This window comes from Chaetodon auriga, chromosome 15, assembly GCF_051107435.1.
Source record: "Chaetodon auriga isolate fChaAug3 chromosome 15, fChaAug3.hap1, whole genome shotgun sequence".
NCBI classification, from domain to species: Eukaryota; Metazoa; Chordata; class Actinopteri; order Chaetodontiformes; family Chaetodontidae; genus Chaetodon; species Chaetodon auriga.
Genome location: NC_135088.1, coordinates 20,246,722 through 20,266,481, shown reverse-complemented (window position 1 = coordinate 20,266,481; position 19,760 = coordinate 20,246,722). Strand labels below are relative to the sequence as shown.

Below are 19,760 nucleotides of genomic sequence, written 5' to 3'. Positions count from 1 at the left end.
TGCTTTATATGAACAAAATGTCTTATTTTCAAGTAAAAAGTGCGACTGTCATGATGAATTCTCAACATTTTGCTTTTAAACTGGAGCTTCTTTGCAGTTTTGCTTCTCCACTGCCAAGCAACACCGCTGCAGCAATGCCAAACAGAAGATATGAGCTGCTTTATGGTCACAGGTGTGTCTGTTCTTTATCAGATACACACACCTGAGGGCAGGATCTGCATGACTTAAACCATTAATAAAATAAAAAGGAAATATGTAGCATTGTTTCAATGTGATCTGTTACAGTTATTATACATTGAGCCTTTATTGTCCTATACTTGGTGAAAATGGTGCGTTTACCATTGCTTTACATAGAAAGCTGCAGTACATGTGTTCGGCCTCTCCTGGTTCAAAGTTCCACACTCTTTACAGCGACGCAAAATCATATGAGAGTATCTAGTAGGAGTGAGACATTTTGCAGGAACACTATCTTGCGCCATACTGCACATCCTTATTTCAGAACAGGTTGGCCTTGGACACGGCATTACTTCTTGACCCCTGGGTGGAAATGAGCTGCTGAGCTCCTATTAACCCCGTTCCTCCATCTCTCTTAGCATAGCGCCCAATCCAGAGCTGTAACATGACATGAAGTTTGGTGTGTGGTAATCTGACAGCACGCACATTAACTGAGGATTATCAACAATGCCAGCATTACAGCAGATGACATAACAGAGGCCAGACTGTGACAGCAGGGCCCTTCCTCAACAAGGGGCCCCAAGAGTTAGTTAGTAGTTAAGTGGTGCATGTTCTTTGAGTCAGTGTCAGGCCTTTGGAGCAGCGTGTGAGCGTCTCGGGGCTCAGGACAGTTGGTAATCAAGCTTTGCACTTGGACTGTGAGCAGTGTGCTTGAAAGAAGGAAGGAAGCCTTTAACGCCTCCACTATATATATATATATATATATGAACTTCTTCTCTTTGGGTATGTGCAGTGCAAAGCCTCCAGCGGCTGACTGTGGCAGTAGGCCGGAGTGTGTCTGACTGCCAGGCTCGTTACATCACTCGGTGAGGACACGCCTTTTTGGGTGGTGACACAACCGAGGGAAAGTGCTCGGAGGGGGAGGGGTGTCCCGTCGGCAGGCGCACAGACAGCAGGCAGCAGCTGCAGCGAGAGCACCCGGTACCTTTACTCTGCATTAAAACATTCATATTACGATTTTTAGCTCCGAAACAGGCAAGACAGCAACACACACACATCCAAAATGGTAGACCGCGAGCAACTGGTGCAGAAAGCCAGGCTGGCCGAGCAGGCGGAGAGGTATGATGATATGGCAGCTGCCATGAAATCGGTAAGTAGGCTTCCTCTGTGGTGACCTTTCTCCTCTGGATCATTTTTATTGTAAAGAGCCGCTTCGACGCGCGTGTGTGTGTGTGTGTGTGTGAGAGAGAGAGTGTGTGTGTGAGAGAGAGAAATGTGGGAAAGCTAGCTAACCTAGCATGGGGGGGCAGGAAAACGCAGACAAGGCACCGTGCGTCCGCGGTCGAGCACATTTGGACTGAAGCGGTGAAGCCAAAGCAAAACTGGTGTATGAAAGTTCAGATTAAAGAGCGCGTGTGAGAGAAAGGCGTCGGTGCGAGCGCGATGGAACACTGCTTTCATACGATTTGGGCAACATCATTTTGAATAGGACCTTGTAAGGCCCGTGAAGCCTGTGTCCACATTTCACCCGTTTCCATCCGTTTCACGGGCTTTGGTGACGCCGCTTTGACACGATGGCGTTCAGTAAAAATGAGTCATTTAGTGTAAATCCGAGGCTTTATTGGCGGCTTGCTGCGGCGGATTGTGGTCGCCTGAAATGCGGACTGTTTGATCTTGGGGCGGTGCCTTTCGCCAGGCTGCTCGGCTCTGAAAGAACCGAGGGGAATAAAGCACCAAATAACGGCAAGACGTGGTTCGCCCGTCTTGTCCGGATCAAATGTGACCTCAATTACGAGAGAGAATGAAAATGATGATGGAAAGATGCGCATAGCGGCCGAGCAGAGGGCGAGCGAGGTGGTACCATGATGATGAGAGCGGCGTCGTGTTCCGGTTTACATGATGCTGAGCTCCAAATAACGAGCCATTGATTTCATGTGGAACAGCTCTCTTCTTTGGCTCGGTGTGGACAGATAACCAGCCTGTCGCCCTCTTGTCGCTGCACATTTGGCGCATTGGGAAGAGCAGCGCTGGCTGAAGGTTGATCGCAATCGATTTGCGCAGAAGCGGCGCACAAACTACGAACCGTTCACCTCTCAGACGTGGGTGTTGGTGGACGGACAGCTTTCCAGAAAGCTCCGTGGATGTCATATTGCAGCAAATGGCTCGTTTTTTTTCCTTTCTTTTTCTTTTTTTTTTTTGTTGTATGGCTGCAAACTGTGGCACGGCCGCGATGATCGATGCTGTGTAGCAGCCGCATCCCTGCGTCCTCGACCTCTTCCAGCAGGTTCCCACACAGAGGCGTGCCGCAGCATCTGCCAGGATGCAGCACAGGCCCACCCGTAGTGCACCATTTCACAGGCAGCGCTTTATCACAGCCTCACAAAGGCTGCATCTCTCCATATCAGCACCGTCTGGGCAGTCAGATCATAGAGGCGTGGAGACACTGGCAGGAGCAGTCCAGGGATACTGGGCTGTGTGAGAAGGCCCTCTCTCCTTTATTTAAAACAATGGCCATGGTGTCTGTGCAGGAGAGCATTTTGTGCCTGAGGTTACTAATGGTGACTTTGTGGTGATAATGTCCGAGTACTGTATATTCAGAGGCTACTGGTCTTGGTGTCTCTCATTTCCATCTAAAACGGATCATAGAATCACTCTGATTTTTTTCAGAGCTGTATCTGTTTGCTTTTATTAACAGTTCTACTGGCAGTGGCCTCAGCGTGAGCCCAGGCTGCAAACAGCAGCGACTGTGTTAGAGAAAGCACGATTAGTGGAAGCGCCATCGGCTTCAACTCCAAAGAGTCAACAAGTAAGCTGTCAGCGTGTTTAAAGGCCACGCTGTGTGCTGCGGCTCTCTAGGACCAGGCTGTAGTGGCAATGCCTGAGGGGGCCCGGCTCCACCCCTTCCCATTTGTGTCGAGTCAGAGAAGAGAGCTGCCCCTCACCCAGCCAGTCTCTCTGCAGCACTGGGCACTGGGGTGTGTCTGCTGCCTCGCCCATTACTTGAGGGGAATCCCTCGCCACTGCAGACATGGTTACCGCCCCGGTGGCAACGGAACCAGATAGTCAGGATCACGGAAGGCAACACTGCACCCATCTTCAGGAGGACCGGAACACCTCAGGTTCAGAGACCAGGCCCAGCCACAATGAGCGATAATGTTAATGGACCGCTGCCTTTTTGAGATAATAAAGTAGATGTCAGGACAGCATGCGTCACCATCAAGAGTATTTTTTACAGCGTCAATAACTTAATCCATCATTTCTTTACGAAGGGATCAGGGACAAAGGGAATTGAAGAGCGTAGAAGTTATTCTCATCATCTGGGACAGTCATTATTCGGAAGCTAGAAATCAAAAGGCTGTGATTTCAAACCCACACGAAATGAGTGACAGGTTTAGTTCTTTCACATCAAACAAAGAACATTCCAGCAGAGAGACATCAGCAGGTCTCCCATGTTTTTCCAAATTCTTTTTTAAGAGCTACGTGTGACATCACAGGTTTGAGAGCAGCCTTAACTCCTGTTTGTCCTCTTTCTGTCTGTGAGAACCCTGAGCATCAGTAACTGATCACAGATGCAGACCCTGTTGCCTGCAAAATATTTTGAAGTGTCATTCGGTTGTGCGTTCTCCTTTAATCTGCAGAGCACAACACGTCTATGTGTGGCTCTCTAGTGATTCTATTAGCCTTGCTCAAGAGTCCGAAAATGAAATTACTTGTGGATGAGAAAGCCACATGAATTGAAAATGAGGTTTTTACTCGTTCAATAAATGCTTCTGACTGCAAATGAGTTAATACTAAAAGCCACAGACATTCACAAAAGCAGACCTCTCTGAGAAATGTGCATTTTGAGCCCCAATACTGTGCTAAATGTTATAACTTACAAATATTCGGTACCTCTGAGCAGCCCAAAGGTCCCACCTCAAGTCCTTTGGATGTAGATGAGGATGATGTGCTTGTTGTCGGAGCCACACGTCCCAAATTCTACTCCGCGTCTGGGGATGCAACATTTCTTGGCTCATGAGGAAGTGTTCATAGTGCGAAGGAAACTGAATTTTGATAATCATTTGCAGTTGACATTTAGAAGTCGTTTCATGAGTGACTGTGAATATTGAATATTCATGTAAAAGCACTACAGTATGCATATCTAATGGAACTATTACATCATATCCACATGGGCACAGTGCCTCAGCCCTTTGATTATGGTAGTGATTCATTCTTAAAGGCTGACCTGATAAACCCACATCAGTACACCAGTTTTAGTATAAGAAATGAGAAGAATCCCGATGTTGTTCTGCAGTATCTAAAGGGACATGCCAGTGTTTTTGCGTGTTGTAACAAATTCATTTCAAATCATAGGCATTTTATTTTATTCAGGAGATGTTGGAAACTGCTTTTTCTACTTTGGGCAGCCGTTGCTAGCCTGTGCGAGCCACACAAGGCCTTTCATACAAACCTGGATACGATGTGCTTTATTGAACGCGTGTTCAACCCGGGTTTGACCTGATTCAATTGAGACCGCTTTCACAAGTTAATCCCTGAGTGTCACTGTCCACAGAGACTTCAGTCTGCAACTGCAGCTCAATACAAATGACTGCTAGACCGCAGAGTTACATAGTTGCGCAGAATTAGATTACATAAAGTAACTACACAGTGAGGGTCAAGTTTCAGCTTCTCGTTTCCTCTCTGTCGTCACTCACCCTCCGTTTCTCGCTCCTTCGCTTTTTGTAACTAGCCAATTCCTATTACACACACTGAAGTCCTCATCCTGGTCACCAGGAATAGGCAGTGTCCTGCTCACGCTTGGTTAGGATGAGGATCAAGAAAGCATTCTGGATGATGTGTGTTGCTCCACTCAGATCAACCGCAGATGTGGGTTTGACCCATTTCACTGTGTTGGTCTGAAAGGGGTATTACGTATCCCAGCATCTGGCATCCAGGGTACCATAGCAACAGGAGTTAAGAGGCAGTTTTTGTCCTGCTCTATGGTTTATATAATGCTGTCCCCGCATTTACCTGTCAGTCTACCTTCTAACCCTCACCTACGGTCATGACATTTGGTAGGTTCTGAAAGAATGAGATGGGAGATCTCAGATACAAGCAGCCCGAAGGTTTTAACCATGTGACCAGAGCTGATATAAGGTGATGATTTTACACCATTATTTTGAATTAGCCTTGACACGCACACACACACCCACACACGCACGCACACACACACGCACACACACACACTCAGACACATCCGATTGGAGGGCTGATTTCTTTGTCTTAGGAAGTGCATGGCACAGAGAGCAAAGGCTTCCATCACACTTAATGAACTGAATGCATTATTCTCCCATGAACGTCCGTTCGGTGCATTAACAGATGCACTGAGATGCTGCAGCTGCTCCATACACTCAATGTTTCTGTAATATGTGTTGACTGTACTATATCATTCTTGCTGTGCTGGATAAAAAGCTAGTTTTTTTCACAAATGTCTGCTTGTCTGTAAATGCAGCAGAGCAGCTAAAGATCAGACTGCCTTCATTGGAATCATTTTAAGACAAGCTGTTAAACAGATGTTTATTTGTTAAGGTATATTCTTCATATCTGTACAGTTAGTGAGTGACCCTGCAGGTCCCAGTGCAGGTGGGTCTTAGTGCTCACATCATTCATTGTTGAAGTGCAAAAATCTAAACCAAACAACATCCCAGTTTCTCGTGTAAACAGCATTTCCATCACTGATCCAGATCTGATGCGTAGTCATACTGTCACTGCTACTCTGAAGTCTGATACTCAAGCATCTGATCTGTCTGTTGCTGTTAGAAACAACATAAACTGCCAGGGAAACAGGGACCTGATCCATAATATTTGTACCCACATTGAGTTCTCACTGCTTATATCAAAAACCTTGGGCTACCTGTGTCTTATTTTTGCTGCAGGACACACTTTCAGTAGAAAACACTGTGTAGGAGTGATTAGTCTCCATAGGAGTGGGTGTGTGTGGGATGATGCATCTTGTGGGAGATACCATCAAGATCAAATGAGATTTCTAGTCTCAAAATGTGCCCTTAGTGTGAATGGCAAAGAGATTTTCTTATTTTTTGTGATCTGACAATGAGCTAGGATGAGCTTCCTTTATACTGATTGCTACAATCAGTGTGCTAAAGTAGGAAATGGGGTTATAGCCCCAGAAAATGTCTTCTTTTCAGTCACCATTTCCTTTTTCTAGTTCATCGTCATCCATCATCCTCATTTTGGAGTTTCTGTCCAGGGGGCACAGGAAGCATTAAACGTCTAGTTCTGTATTTCTGAAGTATGAACATACTCCAAAACCTCAATTCAATTATGAATGCAGCCAATGTCATCTCAAGACATTTCAGGATGTCCCGAAATGAATCTTGACTTAGTGGTGAGTCACAAAGGCACTACGAAAAACGCCCACCTTTCCCACCTACGCACACACTATAATCATGTTCATTTCTGACAGCCTTACTTCCATTTGCAGCAGTGTGTGCAGAATTGAACTGAGGAATATTCCCCTCCCAGTTCAGCATACCTTATCTTGTAGCATCATCCAGTTCAGATGCTATGATGTCTGCTTTTCCTTTTTGCTTACTCACTGTCAGTGAGTGCAGGGGCAGAGATGCTCGTGGCATTATAAGGCATCACACTGACACATCTACCCTGACCTGCAGCTGTAATATAGTTCTAAGGAGAGCAAGAAGAGCTTAAAAGGTAATAAGTACAGAGTATTCATGAAGCTCCTTTCCAGTTGCTGAAAACATGTTCTCAGTGTGGAGAGTGAAAACATGTCCAGTCTGTCTGCTTTTAGGATGTTCAGATTTCTCTTCCACTGTTGTCACTTACAATTATTTATACCAGATTACTCAAATGCATTATGCCCCACAACAAATTAGTTTTTTGATCGCAGATTCCATGAATGAATTTTGATCCAATGATCCAGTGTGTTAAAGCCCAGCTTTTCATTATTGATGGTACCCTGTTGAGTTTTCTTGTTAACAAAGATTTTGTTGACATTCAGTGTTTCTCACTAAAACACAGTGTGTGTATCCTTGAGGTTCCACAAATGTTGACACAAGTAAACATATGTTAAAATCATGCATTGTTAGCTTGCTGACACGAGTACGTAAAATTGCTCTATAGTGTTACTAGTGGTCAAAAACTCCACAGGACACCTTTAAGTGATACAGCTGTGCAGCGTACCTCTATTAATATATGCAAGCAATCCCACATTTCTTCTAGTTTGTAATGTGATTGCAGTGTGTCTACCTTTTTCTATGAAGATTATCGAAACTAAAGATCACTGTCACTGATAACGTTCAAGAGTTGTAAAATCCTTCTCCTCTGGTGCCTGATGGGCCTTCATACACAAACTGGACCTCTAGTAGCCTATCGCCTCATCAGATACTGGAGCCTGTATGAGATGAGATGTGGCAGCAGCCTCTCCACTGCCCACAGATGCTGAAAATTGTAAAAGCATTCTTTCTGGATAGACAGAATCACCCTCAGTGTCCCATTCCTTCATTAATACTGTCACCAGAGCGTGGCACAACTAGCAAGGTCAGCATGGACTCTAGGCCAACCAAGGACTCCGTTTGACCATCTTCAAATTTAAGATTCTCTGATCTAGTGTGCAAAAAATGTTTATTTAGTTTCTTTATTTTTGGCTAGGCTCTTGTCTTTATTGTTTTTCATCTTAGTTCGTGAAGTGAAATGTCACTTGACACCACATTTCCTGTTTGTTGAGGAACAGTTGAAGATGTCACTTTATTGCTTGGGCAGCATGATGAGGGTTATTTGTTTGGGATTTCATGCCCCTGAATGAGTTTACAGGATTATTACAGACCTGGAACATATGAACAGAGTGATCGGGATAGCTAGAAGATGGGCCGACCTTAAAAATGTCAGCCTGTGTCTCTGAGTCGGTCTGTGACCAAGTATTAGTAATGCAATTATACAATAATCTCAGCACTGTCATTGTTAGTAACACCACTAGTCAAAATATGATGAGTCTGCAGGGCCTCCAGACTGAGAGCAGAAACCCCAGCTTTATGTTTTGTATTTAAGTCACCTAATGTGACTAAGTCGTAATTGTACAAAAGGAAACGAGTAGTCAACCATCAACCAAGTCAAGTAACAGTGTCCTGTTACTGTACTCAGTCAGATCTGTAACATTGGTGTCATTGAAGTGAATTGGGAGGTGCCATCATAAAATGACCAGAAAGGTGAGACACATTCATGGACCGAACATAACAGTCTTGCCCTGAACACCCATGTTTTTTATATAAGCTGTTATTTGCTTACAGTAATATCGGTACCAGCATGTAATCGTGCTATTGTTTTGCTTTCACTTTAGGTCAGAGTGTGTTTCTCTGTCTTGTTTATGTGAGCAGACAACTAGTACTAACAGAGCGACCTCAGCTTGCATTAACTTGCGTTTGGCCTCTCTCCATACCAGTCCAGTAGCCTAATTAGGTCTACACATCTTGCTCATTCCTTTTAAGTGGTCAGCCCTTTCTGTGTTTTATTTTTGGATACACACATCAGCTGTAATCACAGAAAAACTACTGTCATATGTGGTAGCGTAGCAACAAAGAGCTACTTGAAGCCGCCTCTCTCTCCACCACCAGTACTAAGACGCACACATGCGCTGCCTTGCATCCCCCTTTTCTTTGCGCCAGGCTCTAGCCCTATTCACACCGCCAGTGACGTCAGGTAGTCCACGGCGCCTTTGTGCTCGGCTGCCTGAAAGAGGGTCGGCAGGGGGGTTGTCACATCAGGTTAGGAGAGGCTGGGGAGTGAGAGCAAATGAGCAAGGAAAAGACAGAAGGAAAGCGTGGAACAGGAAGAAAAATGGGGAGCTCTGGGACTGTGGCAAGCCTTCATTATGTGAATCGTAATCCATTAAATGGAGATGTAAGGTGGCGGGCATCGAGGTCTTACCCAGCCTATACTTAGGCCCAACATATCCTCTCAGTCCCCCAGCCCTGCAGCTCTTACTGCGTCTCTCCTGTGGATATTAATGGGCATGCAGAGAGCTGTCAAAGAGGAAATTATTGATTGTCCTGCCTGGCCTTTGTTTGTATTAACACTCAGTTGTTTGGAAGTTTGACTGCCTTGTGCAAGGATGAGTCACGAGAGAGCAGGCGCGATTGATGAGCTTTATGAGTAGACAGAGCTCTATTGTCATCGCCGCACCACAGCTTCCGTCAGGGCTTTCTGCTCACCCTGCAGCCTTCTGAAACAAAGGCTGCCATGTTTTTACAGACATGTGTTTAGGCCTTGTTTTTCTGACCTCTCTGTTGCTCCAGCACTGACCCACTCTGCTGGTGTCATTCTCTGCAGGTCAGATACTCGCTACCCCTTTACACTAATTGTAATTTAATGGGCTAAGGTGTAGAGCAGTGTAGAACTGAGGCTGTGCTTCAGCAATGACTAATTGAGGGCAGGGTGACTTTCTCCTGTGCTCGTAAGAGGGATCATTACGCAATGGATGTCATTTTCTTGTTTGTCTGTCTTCATACTTCTCCAGTACAGGGGTCATTTTATTTATGGCAGTTGTAAATTTTACAATGTCTTGTGTGGAGACACTCCTTAGTGAACAAGCACAAAAGTCTACAGTCCTGCTGGCACCCTGTTCACATTCATATTCATATTCAGAGGCTGCCCTACAGAACAGGTCATGGGATTCAAAGGTGTGCTCCCAATGGGGAATGTGGAACTTAAAAATTTCCTGGCAATCTGGCCACAAGTTACGTTTTGGACCAATTTGGTGGCACCGGAAGGAATTGGTCATGAGATACTGTGGGATTTTGGTGGTTTTTAATACATTTCATGGTAATCTACCTTCCAGATTTTTGGCCCCTTCTCAGTTTCAGGACAAAAGGAGAGCCAGTTGGGTTCACCCTCTGGTGACCATGAACATTGAGTCTAAAGCCATGCTAGCAGTTCTGTGAGGTAATATTTAGACACAACACTGCTTTGAGCTAAATATTACTATCAGCATGCTAACGTGCTCACTGTGGCAATGCAAACATTGCAGCTAATATTTACTTTAGCAGGTAATATTTGCTAGGTTCACAATCAGTTTAGCATGCCATCATTTACTACTGAGCACATAGCACAAAGTGCAGCTAAGGCTTTAGTTTTCCAGGTATTTGATTATAAACCAAAGCACTGGACAAATTCAGTTTTGGCCTGATGATGTTGCGCTTGGGAGCCGTAAATATATGAAAACTTTGACCTTCTGGCAGCATTAGAAGAAAACACAGGACATCACCAAAATCATTAGAATGTACCCTCCAGGAACCTTTTGAATTCATGGCAGCCCCTCCAATGGTGTTTGAGGTATTTCAGCCTGGACCAAAAATGGTGGACTGACTCACGGACTGACTCACTGACTGACACTGCCTTCCAAAGTTTCATGGACATGCACTCAACCATGTTTCATATATTAAGTTATAGAGTTGACAGTCTGATCTGATAGAGGAGAAGGAAGCACATCGAGTGTTCAGTTAGGGAAATGGTTCATCCTCTGGGCAGCATAAATGTGCACTACGAATTTGATAGACAAACCAACCGACTAGCATCACCTTCTTCTGCCTCTGGCCTGCATTAGCAGCGATGAAGCATCATTGAAGTGAAAAGGCTGCTTTGGTTTTGGAGTCTCCCCATGTTTTACGTGCAGGCTCTTTGCTTTTGAATCATTTGTGCCCAGTATAGAGCCACGAGCAGGACATCGTCAGGACTGACTCTCAGTGTATGAGATGGCTGAAAGGTGTGAGATCTGAAATGGCTTGTTTGCACTTCTCTACACCTACTGTGCTGCAGCTTTCTCCATACATCAGCCATGTCAGCATCCTTGCCATTAGCAGCTTGTGGCCAGTGTCTCCAGCACAGATAGTATGGCTCTCACAAACAAAGCAGATTTTGCAGTCACCATGGAAACAGGAGGTTGCATCACCGATTCGCTGATTGCTCTTTACCCTCCACTCCTCCTTCCCTTTTACAGTTCAAGTATTGATATTCGAAGCTATGATCAGTCTGTTGAATTGAACCATTGCTGTGATTGCTACTTTGTGTCACTGAGCATGAAAGGTGGGTGTAGATGCATATAAGGACTTAGAGGAATGAGTTCATCAGATGAACACATGATTAGTCATATGTTTGTATGAATAGAGACTGCAGTAATAATTGGAACAGGGATTAGCAGCTGATGTGTGTTGCAGGAGTCAAACCAAAGCAGAATGACACAACTGCTAGCTCATAGTGACGGTGATGTATCTCAGAGGTCACAGGTTTAAACTAGTCTGTCCTTGAGGAAGACACTGAGGCACTGCCACGTGTCGAGGATGCTGAATGTGCACTACCGTGCAGTACAGACTCCAGGGGATATTTGTCTTATTATGTGATTTAAAAGGTTCCAAAAGTGACCTGTTGGCGCCTCTCTGACACTGCAGCATAGTGCGGTTAAGAGAAGGCAAATAAGATGATACACAAACTCAGCAGACAGATTTACCTGACAGTAAACAGCAGAATAAGAAAGAACGTTTTCTTAAGTTTCATGGTATGGATTTCCATGAATATTGCACATGCGTTCATGTACCCCTGAAGATTAATTACAATAATGATGTTAGAAATCTCAAAGCACTGCTGTGCCTAAGTACTGCTAGCATGGAGCTGCTAGCATGGCTGGAAAGTGTTATTCACCCAAAAAGAGAAGCAGTTCTTTTGTTGTTAAGCGACAGCGCCTCAATGAATTTTAGAATCCGAATGAAGATTAGGTCAAACCAAATGTTGCTGAGTTTCTGAATACTGAACGAAACACCAAGTATGGTGTGGATTTTCAGGTTTGCAACTTGTGTCTTGGGAGCAAAAGGTTAAAGCCAGTATCATCTAATGACACTGTATGTTGTAAAAGCAAAACGGCTTAAAGCCAGCATCATTTTTTAAAATATAGATGGAGTCTTAGCACAGTCGCCTCAGTTTTAGACTCACAATGTAGTTTTATGGTGACCAGTATAGCGTTCAGTAAAGGCATTGTGAAGAGCTGTTCCATGTGATCGGCTGGGGCCCCCTGCTTTGGTATGCTCATGCAACTGAATTCTGCGCTGAAAAAGAAAGTAACAACAGGCTTTATACTCAGAAAAGGTCTGTAAAGATGCCCCTGCTGCACAGTCCCAGTGGGGTATAATGGATTAAATCCTCCAGCCAGACACAAGCCTGTCCAAACAAAAACAAAACCCGCTTTCAGAGCTGCGGACAGCCAATCAAGAGCCACCTCAGGGGGTGATGTCAGTGAGCTGGAGGCGTGGTTTACCCTGCAGGATGCAGTGATTGTTGCCTTGGATGTTGAGCTGGTCTGGAGGCATCTGTGACAGTTTTCAGGGTTGTAGCTTTGTGTGTCTCTGCTGATGTTGTCCGTGCTGCTTGTGATTGCTCTAATTTGTAGTTTGTGCACAGAGGATTAAATTGGTTTTTGTAGCAGTAGTCAAACCTCGCAGCATGTGTCCCATTGTCAGCTGCTGAATGTTGCTCAGACACATCTTCACGTATCTGACATAAGTAAGACGATTGAAATAAGAAGACATCCTAACACCTGCATGTTTTTCTTCCCTTCTTGTTTCATCAGGTCACAGAGCTGAACGAAGCACTATCCAATGAGGAGAGGAACCTGCTCTCTGTGGCCTACAAGAATGTAGTGGGGGCAAGGCGTTCATCCTGGCGCGTCATCTCCAGCATTGAGCAGAAGACGTCAGCCGACGGTAACGAGAAGAAGATCGAGATGGTGCGGGCCTACCGGGAAAAGATCGAGAAGGAGCTGGAGGCCGTCTGCCAGGACGTGCTCAACCTCCTCGACAACTTCCTGATCAAGAACTGCAACGAAACGCAGCACGAGAGCAAGGTGTTCTACCTGAAGATGAAGGGTGACTACTACCGCTACCTGGCTGAGGTGGCCACGGGGGAGAAGAGAGCCTCGGTGGTGGAGTCCTCCGAGAAGTCCTACAGTGAGGCCCACGAGATCAGCAAGGAGCACATGCAGCCCACCCATCCCATCCGCCTGGGCCTGGCTCTCAACTATTCTGTCTTCTACTACGAGATCCAGAACGCCCCAGAGCAGGCGTGCCACCTGGCCAAGACCGCCTTCGACGACGCCATCGCCGAGCTGGACACCCTCAACGAGGACTCCTACAAAGACTCCACTCTCATCATGCAGCTGCTACGAGACAACTTGACGCTGTGGACGAGCGACCAGCAGGACGACGAGGGAGGAGAGGGCAACAACTAAAGAGTCCAAAACCTCATTCTGCCAAACCAACACAACACGCGCGCTCACAAATGATGACAAAATAATGATAATAGTTAAAAAGTTCTTAGAAATTTAAAAAAAAAAGGGAGGGGGGGAGGGGCGGGTGGTGGGACATCGGCGGCCAATTTAGCCGATGGTACTAACGCGGCTGCTGTTCTTTATTTTTCAACAAATTAAAAGTGGAAAAAAAAAGTAGGAGGAGGGAAGACAATTTTAGTTTGAGGAATAACTTACAATTAAAAAAAATGAATAAAAACCCCCTCCTTGGTAGCCTCTGCAGCATTTGCCAAAATACCACTTTAGAAGCAAGAGGTCTGTCATTCATCCCAGTGTGACTATTGGGTAACGATGCCTTCACACTGGCAGAGACTGGTCTTATCGCGCAAATGAAGCTGAGCTGTCTTATTGTATTTGGTGAGGGGAGGAGCATTCAGAGATTTGAGTTCCGATGCTTGAGCAACAAGAAAATTAGAGTAACCTTGAATGTCATGGCCTTGCTTAGTGAGAGAGCGAGTGAGAGAGCAGACGGGTTACAGAGAGGAAGACGGGCTTGTAGGGGTGTCGAACGTCATCATGTAACTTCAAACGTACCGACATCTTTAGTTGCACCACACTATGATCGTTGAGTGAAAAGCAGGATGTCTCTGTTATTGAAGATAACATAAAAAATGTTTTTGTTTGCTTTGTGTCAGGTATGTGTCCAGCTCAGTCGAACAGTCATACTGTAACTAAAAAGACAAATTCATGAAGTAAACTTAGTGCAGCTTGTCCCTCTCATGTGCTGATGTGCTTTATTAAATAAATTAACTGTTTTTGGACACCTAATTCTTATTGTCAGTATTGTCGTTACTATAACAACTTCTATTGGCTCCTTATGTTTGTAAGGAACGATTTGATTCGCAGAGAGCTAGATAGCAAAACAAAATGAATGGAAGTTTAAAAAAAATGTGATTGAACGCTATCATGAGTCCACCCTTATTCTCCAATTATGCTATCTTCATAACAATCAGTAGGATCTCTGAAACGGCACCTGGAACCACAGATTTGATTAGTGAACTAAGTAGAATTTGTGGACAGAGCACATGCAATGTTTAGTGGAAGCTCTAAAAGCAGATTTGAGGTTTGTGGATTTACTTTGTCTTCAGTTTCTTCTTGGTCAAGAAATGCACTTGCCTATTATACTGTTTCTTCAGTGTAAGATGATAACTGCTCCAATATTCTCCATAATACAATATTGTGCATGCTGGTGATGTATTTATACAGTAGCTTCAATTTATTAACTTATACTGTAGATGTTATGTATTCATATGAACATGGAATTACTAGACCTTAATTGGATTATTTTCTATTTATTTCTTTTTATTGCGATTGTTAGCTAGACCTTATTTTAATCTGTGTTTTCTTTACTCCATTTGCTGAAGTACGCTATACCAAAACAGTGATTGTTAACAATAAATTGATCTGTTATGGACATTGCTATGGTGACATGCAGTTCTTGGTAAGGGTTACAGGAAGTGAAGGAAACATAGCGGTGTCTGGTATTTGACAGTGGCAGTCTGTCATGTATTGGTCCATCAGCAGTAACAGAATCACATAATAATTAAAATACTGTAGATTTAATACGAAAACTCTGCAGAATTCTCTAGGCTACATTGCAGCAAACAACTAAATTAAGTCAAATGATGCGTCACCTCGGGGCTGTCGGGTGAAAATATGACATCAGTGGATTATTATCACTGATGCATTAATATACACAGAAGACTCTCCATCCAGCTCTGTGTAAGGGGTGTTCTTTAGCCCCCCCCCCCCCCCCCCCAAAATGACAAGATGCTAAATAGAGTTGGTTCATTAACATCTCTGAAATCAGGAATACACATGATTGGATTTCTGTCTCTCCCTCTCTTCATTTATTCCACACATGGTTTTATTAAGCTTGAAACATTGAATCATGGAAAACATGACATGGCTGACCGCTCTGATCTGAATCCAAAAAGACTGCAGTCATGCTGGTAGCTCTGTGAAACTGCAGTAAGGTATAGTGATGCTCTGTGCTAAATGCTAACATGTTTAGCAGGTAAACCGTTAACCATGTTCAACATCTTGTGTTAGCATGCTAACACAAGCTACTTGCTGCTTGATTGAAATTTTGACCTGATGATGGCACTACTGGAAACATCAGCTGTTCCAGTTCATCCAAGGGGGACCAGCTAGACAAAGGTTCAGGAGACTGGCAGACTGATGATGCTAATGCTAATGCTGCTAGTATGGCTAACAAAGAGGAGATCTCATTTGCTTCTGGATGGCAGAAATGTGGCACTATTAAACAGTATGCGGCAAGGACAGTTTTGGTCTGAATGCACGTCACCTGAGAGTGAATGAGACAGTTTCCTTATTATTTGAATGTATTCAAGGCCTTGATTACTATGGAATTGGTGATGTTAAACTCAAACAAATAATGGCTGTCGTCTGAGTAACATAGCCTAATAAATTCATGAGTCAAGCCATCAGACTTTTGCATTATTCATAAAACATTAAGAGGACAAGGACAACCGGCAACAAACTGTCAGTTTTCAGATTAAATATAGAAATTTCTATGCAGGTAAGTCAGCTGAAATAACAAAGCAAACGGTCTTTGAGCACAATGAATAGATTTGATCAATCCAGGAATGATTGTGCTGAAACCCTGTAAATTGATGTCAATCAAGAGCTACAATTGGACTAATTAGCATGTTCAATCACTGAGGCAGAACTAATTACTGAACAGCTGGTGAATGCGAATGGGTGAAAGGCAGTCAACACCCTCACATGTGATTGGACAACCCATAGTCTAAGGTGCTGTCACCAGCCAATCCTGAGCTGTTGCTAAGGAGAAAAAAAAACACACCACCTGCTCTCTCTGCAGTCCACACACACTGATGATATCAGAGCTGGTGAAGACGTGTAGTTCCAGTTTTATGATCAAAAATGATGCATTAATGTTTAATGAGCATGTGGTTGCCCAGATTTAAAGATGGTCATTAGATTTGGAACATTAAATGTGTTTCAAGGGACATTAAAGATGAAGGCTCACGCTAAAGAGCAAGATTTATTGCAGTTTTCTTTACATGTGCTGGAATGATTTTACAGCTAGTAAAGTTTAATATTCATGGTGAAAAGCCTTGCTAAGGCACATCAAGTGTCATCTGAGGTGTTTGTGTGCCATAGTGGAATACTTCTGGAGAGAAACCTGCTCTGATCTCCAGCTGCCGTTTCATTTTTATCAGTGTTGGACTTTGCTCTATATTCATACTGTAGTAACATCATATCAGCAGGCGTCATCAATAAACACAGTGCATCGGGTCATTCAGCGGAGCGGTAATTATTAAAGAAGATTCAATCCCAAAATGCAGCTTTAATGTCTATTTTATTCACATTCTTAAGAGTTCTCAAATGATGCTGTTTGTATGATCCATCAGCTTATTAGAATTAGACTAGACTAGAACATTTGCAATGAATTTGTTTACATGTGTAATATTTTGAAGAGTTTGGCCTTAAAATGAGACAACAGCTGTATTTAAGATGTCATTCTGGGAGAGATACAGGTGCGAATAAAGCATTTTATTTTCAGGGTGCTGGTATTATGCATGCTGACTCACTGTCACAACTCACTGTGACACATGGGTAATGTCACTATTAACACCTGTGCTTTTACTACTACCACAAGTCAAAATGTCTGCTGTGAAAAGGGCCTCATAAAAGGACACACGTGCTCTGTCAGAATGATTGACTGTACAAAAATGAAAACTGAGAGTAATTTTCATGCAGTGGATAAAATAATGCATTGTCCTCAGATGACCATTTTGTCCTGAAGTGAAAATGCTGCTCTGATAACATACATTGCCTGTTAGTACAGAGAACGTCCACTATAGTAAAGTGAATAATGTTTATTTTCACATTTGTTGAATTAAATGATTTTGTCCCTGCTACACTTCCAGATCACTTGAGAACCTCTTTGGGAAAGCCAGCCCACTTCAGCCTGTCAGCCTGAGTGCAGGGAGGGTGCAGAGGTCTGAGAAGAGTCCAATCAGCAGCCTGGTAGCAAACAGCACTTCACGCCAGGCACTTCCCTGCTTTAAGGACTGGATAGTTGCTGGATTGATGGGGATTGGCATGAATAATTTAGGCCTGCATTAAACTGGAAGGAAATGGTGACTCATGGAAGAGGAAAAGTTGAAATGCTAAGTGGTTTTGAGAGTACTGCCTCAGTGCCCACTTGGCTCCCATGAATGGCAGACAGAGACAACAAGATATATACAGTGTAAATGCATATTGTGTGTATTGAATATGGTCAGCAAAAACCCATCACTTTTGGCTGATGTTTTAAACTCTAACAATGCACACTCATACATCTTTTTTGTGTGTATTATACAGTCATATATTGTAGAAATGTCTGAGATGAAGCTGATGATAGCTGATAAGCAGCCTATTAGTCACTACAGGTCTGGGACCATAGGGGAAAAAAGCACCAGTTCATGCCTGTTATCTACCCTGTGTAACTATACAACATGCTGGAGGCTCAGTGCATAGCAGAGCGCTCTATAAATAGATCTCCCCTGCAGCTTCGGAGTCAAGAGTAGACTTAGAATGTGCATTAGTGGGCTGGCACGCAACATGAATGACTGGACGTTGACAGGGAGGAAGAAAAAAGAAGTGATGAAAACCACCAGCCACTCACAACGTCACCAGTTGCGTTGCCACATCTTTCATTTCATCCTGCATTGACTGATGATTAACTGGAGGGAAGTGAGCTTGAACAAGAAATCATGTAGCGTTAACTTCATACATACAGCTGTGCAGTGTATTGATTGCAGCAGGGCCCTCAGCTGATATGGCTCAGTGATGTAATTGTCCAGTGGCTGCCCCTGGCCTAGTTCCTCTACTTACATCCTGACCTGTGTGTTTTTGTGCTTACTATGTGTGTCTTAGTGCACAGTCTGACCATGTGAAAATGCGCAGGATGTTCCCAAAAACCAAGCAGGACACATTTTTACTGACTGTCTCCCCTTTGATAGCACAAAAAAAAAAAAGACCTCTTGGGATGTTTCTCATTTCCTGGTGAAATAACAGTGTTCAGGCACATTACTGTAGTTCCACAGTACAGATATCCACATGACTCCATATCTATTTCTTAACTCTAAAATCACATAAATAGCTAATGAAAGGGGCTATACGGATGGAATCCGTGCTTATACCATTTTGAGTTATGTAACTCTTGTTAAAGCATTGAGGCAGTGATAAAAACCAGAGTTCCTGTGGAGCGTCAGCAAAGCTCCAGTGTGAACGTACAAAATACTGTACTGGACTGTGAAACTGTAAGAAACTGTACATTCATTACTGTTTCCCTAAAGCCACAAGTGAATTATACCCCTATGAAAGTCATACATACATACATACATGTATATGTATGTATATGCGTGTGTGTGTGTGTGTGTGTGTGTGTGTGTGTGTGTGTGTGAGAGAGAGAGAGAGAGAGAGAGAGAGAGAGTATGTATGTAATATGACTTGCAGCTGATACGCTATGATAAAGAATGTATGGAACGTCGATGAGAAAATGTTAATCGTACATGTAAATATCATCCGCTGTGTGATTCATAGAATAATCAATCATTGATAGATAACGTTTTGGATGATGGAATTATTGTTCAAGTAAAATTGATGGAATTTTGGAGGGACTTTGGCTTTCAGTTGCAAAGGCTTGCTTGCTCTTATGTGTCCTATCACTGTAACATGACTAACTTCACATCTGAGCTTTGGTAACATGTGAGATGCATCATTTTTGACACTAAATTAAGACAATCCACAAGTGGCTGTGTGAGTTTGTGCTCAGGCACATGAGTGTTTTGAACTACATGCTAACATCACCATGCTAACATGCTCACAGTGACAGTGCTAACATACTTAGCAGGTATCATGTTTGCCATGTTTGTCTTCTTAGTTCAGATTGTGAATGGCATTAGATTTGCAGGTATTTGGTCATAAACCAGACTATCAGACAAATTAAAGGTTTGGCTGATGATAGCACTAAATGAAAGTTAGAGGATCATCAAAGACATTAGAATTCATCCTTGAGGGCTAATGTGGCTTAAAAGTATCAATAGATAAATCAGTAATAAAATGATTAGTGGTTGTGCTAACAGCATCATGCACACACCCTTTGGCTCCAGCAGACTATAGTATTTTCATTCTCCCCTCCAGCATCCATGGCTGGCGCAATTATTTTAAATGACCTTGCTCAGTCAAG

General features: G+C 43.6%; 1 protein-coding gene across 1 annotated transcript; it reads left to right on the top strand.

Annotated features, from left to right (window-relative positions):
- Positions 1-1,058: 1,058 nt before the first annotated feature.
- Positions 1,059-14,953, top strand: ywhag1 (3-monooxygenase/tryptophan 5-monooxygenase activation protein, gamma polypeptide 1). The gene is made up of 2 exons (XM_076749824.1): positions 1,059-1,324; positions 12,803-14,953. The coding sequence occupies exons 1-2, from the start codon at positions 1,238-1,240 to the stop codon at positions 13,457-13,459; spliced, it is 744 nt and encodes a 247-aa protein (XP_076605939.1). The 5' UTR covers positions 1,059-1,237; the 3' UTR covers positions 13,460-14,953.
- The last annotated feature ends 4,807 nt before the right edge of the window (positions 14,954-19,760 follow it).

Bases quoted from the DNA above. Each gene is read 5' to 3' on its own strand.
- ywhag1 (XM_076749824.1), top strand. From the start codon at position 1,238: ATGGTAGACCGCGAGCAACTGGTGCAGAAAGCCAGGCTGGCCGAGCAG. The intron at 1,325-12,802 runs GTAAGTAGGCTT...TTGTTTCATCAG, and splicing joins TGGCAGCTGCCATGAAATCG to GTCACAGAGCTGAACGAAGC.